The sequence below is a fragment of the Orbicella faveolata genome, unplaced genomic scaffold, assembly GCF_042242905.1.
Source record: "Orbicella faveolata isolate gen_17 unplaced genomic scaffold, um_ofav_v1 contig_24, whole genome shotgun sequence".
Classification (NCBI taxonomy): domain Eukaryota; kingdom Metazoa; phylum Cnidaria; class Anthozoa; order Scleractinia; family Merulinidae; genus Orbicella; species Orbicella faveolata.
The window spans coordinates 15,967,918-15,980,000 of record NW_028301552.1 but is presented as its reverse complement, the minus strand read 5'-3'; the positions used below and the strand labels follow the sequence as shown (position 1 = coordinate 15,980,000).

The window sequence follows — 12,083 nt, the reverse complement described above, 5'->3', positions numbered from 1 at the left end:
AAGTAGATTGTAGGAGGAATATTTGCGAAGAAACCTCTTTCATTTTTTACTTTCCTCGCATGCTTCATTTGAAGTCATATGTATTCTTAGATTATAATTAGCTCTTAAACTGGAAAAAAAAAACCTTGGTTGGCGTTTCATGCGAAAACTATGTCTATCTGTCTAAGATTTCTTGCCTGTTTATGTTTTATCTTTTGTAACAGATATACATCAATTTTTGCAAATGAAATATGGTGAGCAAATAAAGCAAAGCAGAACAAAACAAAACGAAAATAACAACAAACGACATCATCCCCCTTTCTTCTCGCCGATTTTAGTATGCAACGCGGACCTATTTTTGCTCCTGTTGCCCTGGAAATAAAACACCGCGTTCACGAGCCCGCGATCCAAACTTCTCGGGACGCAAAGGAATTGATTTCCTCGTTCCGGTAGCTTTGTGGTTAGAGGCGCAAAGATGCCACAGGAAAGTTTGCTGCATGCTTAACAGGGATGAGCTTGGGAAGTAATTCACAGACACGTTTACAACGTGGTCATTTCACCTTGAAGAGTAGCGGTGAGTGGAATCGTCGACAGAAGACAAAATGGAATCTTAAACATTTTAACATTTTAAACGCGACTTTTATTATAAAAAGCCTCAGTGAAAATTCAGTTCACATGTCTTACGTAAGCTGATGTAAAGTTGCTGCTTTTGTTTTGTCCAGAGCAACCTAGTTATGAGAATGAAAGCCACGTTATATATTGCCACTTTAAGTAGTAGCTCAAAGGTTTTTGTAGGTGGAATCCAGATTACGTGAGCGAGCTCTATTAGCTCCATAATCTTTCACGAAAAGCTGGGCTTAATACGCTGTTTCTGAAAATTGATTTGCTTATTGCTCATTTGAAAACCCCTCTATTTGTTTTCCAGTGACAACAGTGTTCCTGTTGCACAGGCACAGTGCAGTATTGTTAGCCTTTAAACAATAATTTCCAAGTATTAGCCCACTTTCATGCGGTGGACATGTCTGCATTTGTAACTGGGTTTTGTTTAAATGCAGTATTGAATTTCTTAATAGTTGAGTATGGCTTACATTTTACTTAAAATAACATAAGCTTTTTGCTTTTGCAGTACTTGCACCTACAGCTATGTCATACATGGGACAGGATTTCATTGCAAACCACATGAAGTCTCACTATAGACGCATCACCTCTGCAAAAGGTGTTCTTTTGTTCTCTTGGTTTTCTGATAAGAAAATTAAAGAATTGGTTCATACTTAGCGTGTGTATCTCGAGTTATGGATGCATGCGGGAAGTTTGAAGAGCACAAGAAAAGCGTGAGAGTTGCTTGCAGTGAAGTAGAGAGCAACTCTAGCTTCTTGAGTGCTCTCCAAACTTCCAAAGTGCATCCATAACTGATTGATGTAGGCGCAGCTAAAAGCACGAGCCAATTTTTTTATGACAATCATAGCAAAAACAACTTGGGTGATAAAACATGTTTAATTTGTGATTGACTACAAAGTTCTCACAATACATGGTGAAGAGATGTAGAGATTTCTACCAGGATGGCTCAGTAGGAATTAGATAGGTCACTAGCACGTGCACTATGTTATAATCTAAGTTATACTAGAAGGTCAGACTAATCAGAACCACAAACAGTCAGGCTACACTGTTTGAAAATCCCCACCCCCTCACAATTTCCACTGATCTTCCTTGGGGTGGTTAGGTATTTTTCCTTGAAACACACAATCTCAGTAATACAACAAAAAGAGTCCCTGTTAGGATTAAGTCCATCAGGCAACACAGCTAGCTCTGAAATGGTGACATGGGAAGCTGAAATTACAATGAATGATGAGACAAAGAGGAAAGAAAAACAGACAACAATGCTGACAGTTTTTAAATTATAGAGAGACTTGTATGCAAAGGGAAACAGCCTTATTGCAGATATACCCTTTTCTCCCTTTGTTTCCATCTTGTACTTTGTTAGACTCTTCAATTTGGTGGATGATTATCCAAGGATAGAATATTTTGGTGATAGTATCAGCCTCGTGGCTTTGGACGAAATTCCCACAGCGACATGTGAACCTTCTGAAATTGTAAATTATGTGAAAAAGTTTGAAACTCATGGGAATAAAGACCCCCTTCCCAACCTGAATAAAGTACAGTTATAACTGTCCCCATGGGAGGTGTGGTGGCCTCATGGTTGGTATGCTCATCTCCAGATCGAGTGGTCCGGGTTCGAGCCCTGGCCGGGGACATTGTGTTGTGTTCTTGGGCAAGACACTTTACTGTCACAGTGCCTCTCTCCACCCAGGTGTATAAATGGGTACTGGTGAACTTAATGCTGGGGGTAACCCTGCGATGGACTAGCATCCCATCCAGGGGGGAGTAGAAATACTCCTAGTCACTTCATGCTACAGAAACCGGGATAAGCTCTGGCCTGATGGGCCACTTAGCTCACATGCAGACTTTACCTTATAACTGTCCCCATTATAATTTATTCAGCAACTAAAGGTGATTTCCAGTTCGTATTGCTCACCCCTGAGAGTTTGTTTATGCTTTTTTGTTTTGACTCATGTAAGACATCACAAAATGTAACATTTTGCAACTAGTTACATCAAGTGATTTCAACATTTCATTTCAATTCATTTCATGTCAACTTCCATTATGGATGTGAAAGCTTTATGCTTCATTCTTTCTGACATCACTTCAAGTTGATGAAACAAATTCATAGCTGTAAAAATCAAAGAAATCGTTGGAAAAAGAATTTAAAATGCCTTTAAGATAAGGTAAGTGGTTCGTAACAAATAACATTGAATCATATTCCAGCAAGTGAGACTCACAAACATTGGGGTGCTGAGACTGTGCAGTATGGACTGGAAATCATCCCCAAATTATGAAAATTATCACCAAACACAATTTTCTATAATATCTGAAAAGGTGTCTGTACTAAATAATTGCAAAGAAGTTGTTAAGTCATAAAATGTGTCTCTTCATCAGTAAGTTGTGGTCAAAAATAAATAGTATGGTTTCCCTTGTTGCTTTTCTCCATTGTACAGCTGCTGTTGATACATCTCCTCCCAAATCCATGAAAAAACATATAAAAGGTATGTTACAATGATAATTGAAACATTAAATTGTTTCATTTTCAAACTTTTTTTTGCATATATAACCCAGATCAGGGAGGTAATGTTAAGCCCTGTCTAAACAGGAAATGTTTGTCCACCAAACATGATCAAACATAGTTTGGTGCCCAAGCATTTTCCTGGTTGCAGACCTTGTTTGATCTTGTTTAACTGATTGTGTTTGATAAGATTTGAAACATTTGATCAAACATTGTAAATCATTTTGTTTGTTTGGACGGTGATCAGACATCTTTGACACCTTTTGGCCACTCAGTACAATATCAACATGTTTGGTCACCAATCAATGTTTGATTAGTTTTGGTCACTAAACATTCCCCATTTTGACAGGGCTTTAGATTCAAGTGAAAATAAATGAAGAAGCTGGCTTGGTAGCTACACTGTATAACATACATGTAGGTAACCAGAAATTTATGATAGTGGTCTGGCTGTTACGGTTTTGGTCATTTTCAAGAGTTGCTGATCATGATATGAATCCAGTTACCTAGCAACATGATGGCAACCTTTAAATAATCAGATGAGATTGGCTATATCCATTGGGTTCTTGAAAATATGAAAAGTTATTCAAATTCAACTGGTCCCTAAGAATTTCATTAGTGGAGAAACACTTGAATTACACTTGAATTATGGAGATTGCCTATCAATGAAAATTTTAGAACAAGTTTACCAATAAATAAAAGTAACAGTTTTATCCTTCCTACAGTTCATGACCAAAAGAAACGAGCTGCTTTGGAAAGTAGAGCTGGAACTCCGTCATTGAGGACAAGGGTGAGATGTTTTATTATCGACACAAAAAATGTCCTGAATTTTTATTACAATAGTTGACAAACTTTAATGACTGGGGTGGGGGAGTGGGGAAATTCCATGTGAAAAGGCCAGGGATGCTCATAAATCACAAATCTTGGTCTCATTTAGGGTGTTCACTGGACTAAACATCACTATTCTTAGCCATCAAGGAATCTTTTAGGGTTGCACTTGGCGAATGAAGAAACATTGAAAAAAGGCTGTCTTTTCTGTTTTAAAGTGGTATCTCTTATGGCTGGGGTGGATACAGGTTTTTAGAAAAGGGGGTTTGAGATACGGAGTGTCAAAGGCGGTCCCCTGGAGGGGGTAATGGGGGCATCCTTCCCTGGAAAATTTTTAAAATTTAGGTCCTTGGAAATGGGATGTCTGGAATAGGCTCAATTTCCAGCCACTGTTTGAGAAAGGAGGAGTGGCCTTATGCACAACAGAGCGTGAAGAAGATAGGTGAAGTGAAGTTTGAGAAAGGAGCCCGCGCTCCTCCCGTGAACTCACGGCTAGACTTGTGGACTTGGCATTGTTAATTTCAACCAATAAGAAATCTGCCTGCCTGAATTGAGCAGGCTGCATAAATTAGCTTTCTCGCAGTAGCAAAGAAGTTGTGCGATATGAAGTGAGATCGCATTAGTGGGACATTAATTATTTTAACCAAATACCATCAACTGATGAAATCTTGCCTGATCTAAACCACAGTGGTACATACAACATGCAAAATAGTCAACAGACTTATGTGTTAGAATCTATATTTGAATCATGTGGTACCAGAATGTCAGATAACCAACATATGTGTGACCTTTGACATGACAGTTGCTACACCATAGTCATACAGCTCTGCTCTACTTTTTTTCTTAAGAAAACTTTTCTATGGAACACAGCATGTAATGCCCTACTGCAACAATAATGTGAAACAAAATAGGTGGGAGGGCCCAAATTAAAAAAAGAGGCAAAAACGCCACAAATTTTATGAGCCGTAGGCGTCATGTGGGCCTGCCTATGATTGTCATCGGATGACATTTCTGGCCACCTGAAGGGCCGCAAGAATTAAATTATGCATTTATGTCACAGACATGCTTTGCTGCTTGCGCATCCAGCCGTCTCTTCTTGGGGAGGAACGTAGACCAGACTTGAGAAAGCGGTGGAAATCGAGCCTATGTCTGGAATTGGCTGAGGCCAACTCAAAATTTATGAGGTTTCAACTGACCTCCTGAACCTTCTAGATCTGCCCCAGTAATGGCCAAATTGAGACTGAACCATGCATTCCTGACCTTTTTGCATGGGAGTTCTCCTGGGCTTTAATGACTGAGCTTGTACTGAAGAGGACATGATTGTCTGCTCAACAATTTTATTAATATTACAACACACGATAAGGACTGCACAGGGAAATATTTCAGTACTAAAGGAGATGGTAATGGCTATGTTCATCAAAGTAGTGACAGATTTTCTAAAATATTTTAACTAGAGAATAAATTAAAATTATTTGACTTTCTTTACCAGAGCAAAAGGGGGAGAATGAAGCAAATATGCATTTTCAATATAACATCAAAACTGCAGGGCCTAAATTCTAACAAAATTTCTTTGTTTTCTTCATTCACACACAAAATTTGATTACCTTCAAGATTATCAAATGCCAGTAAATCCAGCCTACATTATGCTGGTGTTAGTCACATTTTCATGATCATATGATGTCACTACAGATATTTTCAGATTGCTGTCTCATATTAACTTCTTAATTTCTTTTGCAAGGCTTGGAAAGTCTTGGGCATGCAGAAAAGATAATAGTCTTACCTTCTCAAAAAAAAAAAAAAAAAAAAAAAAAAAATAGTCTCACCTTCTCACCAGTCTTTGTCAAGACTTATGTCTCATAGAATTGTATGTAAAATGGACTTTTTAGTTGACTTTGATTAATGAGTAGCTGAAAACAAAGCAAACTGAGTTCTAGCCATAAATAAATTTAAAGTATTTTGGGGTTATGAAATAGATTTTGATTCTGAGACAGAGTATTACTGACAGGCTTTTTCTCTTGTAGAGTCCATCTGTGGAATTCTTGTCTTCAACAAATAATGAAACCTCATTTTTAAATTCAACAAGAAACTGGCAGTCTTCAGGTCAGAGGCAAGCCACAGGCACACCGATTGAAAGAAGCATGTCTACACAGTCCCTTGACAGGCATTACCCTCCTGCAGTTCCTTCTTCCTCACCTAGAGATTTGCTGATACAAGATCGATCTACACCAGCATCTGCTCAAATACTAGCCCGACCACCTATTTCACCCATTACAAAAGAACCAAGGCAGAAAACCACAAGAAGAAATCATTATATATCAAGACATGGAAGTAATCAGGGAACCTTGCAAACTCTTGATAAATCTGAACCAATTGGTTCAGACAAGTTAAATGGTAACGTCAGCACATTGTTGACCAGCTATGATGAACCAAGTGATATGAAAAACCCAGCGACAGCTGCAGGAAACAGTAGAGATGACAAAAGATTGACAAGAACTGATGTTAAAAGTGGGGTGCCGCAAGACTTTGGAAATTCAAGTATGTCAATTAGACATGATGATAGCATTCCACCTCTTGATCTGACGGGTGTGCAGTATAGTCACAGAGGACCACCATCAATAAGGGCAAGTGATTCAACTGACTTCAAAGCTAGCATCTGGTATGTACGTGTTCACTACTTTAAGTCACATGTGTCTTTGTTTTATCAGTTTCAGAGAAAACAAACTGTGATTAATGTTTAACAAATATGGCTTTTATTACGAGGGTCTCAGTCTATTTGGGACTGACCCCTGGGTTGTACCAATTGCTCCTTTGAGACATCCTTCCCCTAGAAATGACTTCATGTCCTTTTTTAACAAAAACCCTTCCCCAATCCAAGTTAAATTTCCGTAAAATAGAGTAGATTGATATGGACTGGCCTACTCTACTTGGGGCACCGCAAATGGAAATCACTGGAAATCTTATTCATGAAACAATCCACCGTAGGAAAAAAGATGGCGGATGTACATTTTACCACAAGGCCTTGCGAACCTAACACAGTCTAAAAGGCACAAAGAAAACCAAATTTTTACAATATATGTCCCTGTACTAAGGACATTAAGTAGCCTAGGTTTGAAGATTGTATAACGTTTCTGTGCGTTTTTATGGACATTGTTAAGGTTTTCATGCACTAAGAACCATGGGTAAATGTACCATTTGCCATCTTTTTTCCTATGGAGGTTTGCATTTCAGCTGACTGATTGACTGCCTGCCTTACTTACTTAGGCCTTGTTACACCATATACAGTTGGAATTGTGCATCAAACCCCAATTTACCCCAATTACTAAATTAGTTAATTAATTCATTGACAGCTGGAGCTTTTTGGCAAACACGCATTTTTTGGACATTTTCAGCCTGGATATGAGCCAAATTAGCTCCAATCTACTAAAAATGCATTTGCAACATGACAGCATGCCTTTCTTCCCACTAGCATTGCTTTTTAGGACATTCTTGTTCAGGTATGCGCAGAAATCAAAATATCGAGGCTTTTCAGTTTTTAAATTTTTTTTTGCCTTTCATTTTTCTCCTTTTCTAATCCTTTTGCTGCAGTTGTTGACCTTCTTCTGGGCTTGCTTCCAGTTCAAGAATTCTGAGAAAGCATCATCGAGACAGAAAATTCTTACACCACAGAGTAGCCAAAAGTAGTGGAGGGAAATTTTGCTTTGAGTTTTTCTCTCCAATTTCTGAGCATTTTTGTGCATATTTCAGGTTCACTTGACCCAATCACTTTGATCTGGGAAATATTGGAAAGATATTTTCCCCCTGCAGAATATGAGTATAAATGATGGCAACTTTGCCTAGTTCCTGTATGGCTTTCTCTTAGGCCTTCATGGTCAATTGATTTTGGTGACATATTCCAGACGAACGTGACCTGAAATAATTGACCGCGACAAAATATTGAGCCCTAGAAATCAGGCAAATGCCAATTTTGGTCAAAGATGTTGATGCCAGAAGTGGAACAAGGGCCAACGCTCATCACAGGTGGCACAGGGTCAATGGGTTAATTAATTATTTGATTAGCTTGTTAGTTAGTGATTTAATTAATCAGTATAATTTATTATTGCTTTCCTTTTGTGATCTGTGTTTTCGTTAGGGAAGAGGAACAGAAGTACCTTACATTCATTTCAGACGTTACCGCAGACATTCTTGCAAGAGGCATTTTTAGCAATAGGTATGTTATGAATATAGACGGATTTCTGCCTGCTGTTTTTTAAATCCTGCCAAAAAAGTACTTGCAAGCCTTTTAAATTTTGAAGGTTTGCTTTGCATTATTAAACTAAGAATATTTATACAAACAAGAAGGAAAAATAAAGTTACAGTGTAATGATAATTTAATTTAATTTACAGTAATTGTTGTTTTAGAGTAACTTTGTTTTGTTAAGTTTTTGTGTTACATTTTAACATTTTTCAGGGTTCTAAAGCAAGTGTTTGAGATGCATATCGAAAGAAGAAAGGATCATTTAGATGAAGTAAGAATGCACCACATTACACCTGTTAATTACACCATGATAGTTAATAGAGGAGAATTGCTATGAAGCCCAGCAAACACAAGAGAACAAAAATGATGTCATGATTTATGTTGGAAGGTCCACAACCATGCACAATCTTTTGCTTTGTACAAGTTCATACACCATGCATGAATTATGTAACTAAAACGTTTCTGTTGGTTAGTTCCTTAGTCAGAAGTACATGAAAACAACTGTAATTGTGTTTTCACTTTTGTACATGGTCAAGGCCAAAAAAATCGAACAAAAACATAGAACAAAGAACCTTACAAATTATTCCTAATCCTTAGCTTTTACTTTGCACACACCAACGAGTAGAAGATGTCAGCATTACCCATGACCACATAAATATTCACAAGATAGAATTATTGTGCTATGTAGAAGCCAGCCATTTCTGCAAAAAAAAGAAAGTCACCAATGTAGAGCATTAGTCTAAAAGATATATTTGTATATTTGGCATTTAGGTAAAAGTTTGTTAGTATGATAGAGGGGTTTTCACTTGAGTGTTTAAAGCAATCGGTTTTGCATTACTATGCACTAACAAAGTTGTGCCACTTTTTCATCTAATCAGAAGTAAAACCAAGACCAATTTATTGTGACTTGCTTGCACATCTTTTTCCTTGCTTTGCATCAGCTAGATGTGTTTACCCAAAGGGGGGTCGGGGTTGGGGGACTTCCACATACATAGGAGGTGGTAGTTTTGGTACCTCCAAGGGTGTTCAACCTCAAAAGGTCCACAGCCAGAGCTTTTCCTGTACCTTTTAGTGTACTGTGCCAAAAAAAAAAATGACCGGAAATAATGTATTGTTTTAGAATTGGTATCTCTTGGGGGTGAAAAACTTTTTTAAACCACACCCACAAAACAGGATCTTGGTACTTCTTAGGGATTCTTTTCAAAATTTCGGACAAGCACCACCATCCTTTTTATATGGGAGTCTCCCCTGGGTTATTTACTTCAGTTTTGACTGGTTCACTGCATTTTTTGTGTCCTTTGTGATTGGCTTAAGTGGCTAATTTGGTTTTGGACTTTCAATACTCAATTGAAAATAGCTCTATACCAATTTTTGGTCTTGATTTTTTATAACACTATCTCGTCTTTATTCCTTTTCAGAGTCGTTTGTGTGAGATGATAGAACAGTTAAAGGAAGATTTGGGAATCACTGACAGCTAGCATTGGCTTCCAGTAATTCAGATGGGAAATGACCACAGTTTTAAGCTTACAGTTTTAAAATTAAATTTATTTTTGCAATAATTAAAAGTTTTTGAAAAATTCACATAAGAACACCAAGGCTTGTAACAATATGTACAGAATGCTGCCCACTATTGAGGTGTTCACAATAAATAATTTTCTTGTTTGTACAGTAATAATAATAGCTAGGCAAATAGATGTCTTATAAAAAGTTAAAATGGTTTATTTTGGTCTGTCAAAAATAAAACATCCCCACAATAATAGTTTAGACATGACTGTGACAGATTGCAACAATCACACGCATCAATCACACTAGTTCATGTCACTTGAGTTGTAGTGGTTTCTGAAACTGAATTTAAAGACAGTACCTCCTTTTGTTAGGTTGCATGTGTTCTGTGTATCATAGTCCCACAGCAAAGCAACCTTTTTTATGCTTTTCTGTTGTGGTCTTTAACCATAGAATTTGTGCACTGAACAATATTAAATCCTGTATTTCTTGAGACTAAACCAAATAAATGGCACTGAGATAAAAAAAAAAAAGCCTGACAAAAAGGCCCCTGCACTTTTGGCTGAGCCATCTTGTGATGTGTAGAATGTGTGCATATTAACAGCAGGAATCAGTCCAAATAGCAAGGTTCACATCTGTTCCAGACAAAGTGCTCTGGGAGTGCCAAGGTCTCATAAGTGCTGTGGACTCTGTAATGTGAAGGTAGTAGAATTGCTGTTAGTCTTGCATTGGATACTAGACAATCACAGGTTACCTCTGCGAACCACAGCAGCAATTTGTTAGGGTTCTTATACAATTGGCCTCTATCTGTTTATACTCCTGGTAGGACTGTGGGCGTTCCCAGGGCCAGGGCTCAAACCTGGACCATTTAACCTGATCACCACTGTGTATGTAAAGGAAAAGTGTCCTTGTCTTCGCATCCCATGTTCCAGCCCAGTCCTTTTAACAATTTCTCATTACTTTTACCTACAATTCCGTACGAGATTTTTCAGGGCTACCACTTTCCAAACTGCATAAAGATGATAGATTACAAGAGATGTTTGGCTTACTGTCAAAACACTGCAAAAATGTTTCTAAGGGACATTCTGTTAGTTCATCACAACAAGGCAGGCCAATCAACTCCTCATTGACAAACACTTGAACAATAAATGGCCAAGGATTGAGGCCTTCTGATTCCTTAGATGAATTGGTATCTCTTTCAGAGCATTTGTACATTACAAATGCAATGTTGGCTCCAAAAGGCACAATGTAACTAGTACGGTATTTGCGCTCAAGCTGTTTGAGGAAGTTACCAGCTCTCAGATCTTCATGGTCTTTGAATAACCCAAGCAGTGCGTATAGTGGTTGCAATGTCTCTGCATGAGCAAACATAAAAGTACCATACTTTTTCTCCTCTGATGTAGGGTCTGTTGCATTTTTCAGGGAGCTGATTATGTTTTGTAACAGAGGACAACCAATCTTATAGCTGATTGGATATCCATATCCTCTTTTCCAATAGTGCTTTAAGTCAAACAGGTATTCTAGAACTAACAAATCTTCATCATCAAAGAGTTGACACCAAGTATTTTCCCTGCCATAGATAGCGACCTCAAAGATGCAAGCCACATACATGCCAACTAAGCTCTCTTCTGAAATAACACCTGAAGGAATGCCCATTTTGCTCAATACTTTTTGAAGAACAGTTTTCATTTCTTCACCATGTTTAAACGTCTTGAATTCAAGAAACGCAGTTTTGTTTTCTGCTACTTCAGTTACGTACTTTGGGCAAAGATCAAAAAAGCGGAGCACGGGATCGTTGTTGACGTCTCTGGACTGAACCGCCACAGGTTGGAATAGGCCTGTGCCCAACCGTCCGCGTCCTTCAAACAGACCATAAGCAAAGGCCATTGCACTTTGTGTCGTCCGAGAAGTTCCCGTGCTGATAAAATCAAAGTCTTTCGGATGATAAGGAAGCGATAATAAACTGGGAAAACGTTTAAGCATTTCTTTGGCGATGTAGTACATTTCTTGTTCCCCAGAAGTGGCCAGTAGTTTGTCATGGAAGTGTGAAAAAGGATTTTTCCAAGGAAAGTGCAAATCCCCAATCCGCTTTTGCATATGGGTACTGGAATTGAAGGCTTCATTTACCACTTTGAGCATTTTGTCAATTTTTCCAACATCTTTTTTGCTGGGAAATCGTGTCCCATGTCTTAGCACCATGCTGATGTGAAGTGGTTCGCAATTTTTCGGTCCTTCGAAAGCAATCTCTCTCCTTTGATAAGGCGTCTTCGATCCAAACCTTAGACGTGAGGGATCTGATTGATGGCTATCTCGCACAAAACATCCTATAAATACGGAGCAAAGCACTAAGACAACCATTTTGAAATCCATTGCCGTTGATTTTCCTACTCCATTACCGGTACAGATTTCCCACAGGCGTTCAAA

The 12,083-nt window shown here is 38.2% G+C and overlaps 2 protein-coding genes across 2 annotated transcripts; one reads left to right on the top strand and one right to left on the bottom strand.

The window, feature by feature from the left end:
* The first annotated feature begins 402 nt into the window (after positions 1 to 402).
* LOC110046760 (spermatogenesis-associated protein 7 homolog) lies at positions 403 to 10,192 on the top strand. Its single transcript, XM_089292550.1, has 8 exons — positions 403 to 553; positions 1,106 to 1,195; positions 3,033 to 3,080; positions 3,820 to 3,884; positions 5,944 to 6,578; positions 8,052 to 8,129; positions 8,370 to 8,427; positions 9,575 to 10,192. The coding sequence occupies exons 1-8, from the start codon at positions 490 to 492 to the stop codon at positions 9,632 to 9,634; spliced, it is 1,098 nt and encodes a 365-aa protein (XP_089148676.1). The 5' UTR covers positions 403 to 489; the 3' UTR covers positions 9,635 to 10,192.
* On the bottom strand, positions 9,681 to 12,070 carry LOC110046770 (multiple inositol polyphosphate phosphatase 1-like). Its single transcript, XM_020752482.2, has one exon. It carries the CDS (start codon positions 12,027 to 12,029, stop codon positions 10,626 to 10,628), a length of 1,404 nt encoding a protein of 467 aa, XP_020608141.1. The 5' UTR covers positions 12,030 to 12,070; the 3' UTR covers positions 9,681 to 10,625.
* Positions 12,071 to 12,083: the final 13 nt, after the last annotated feature.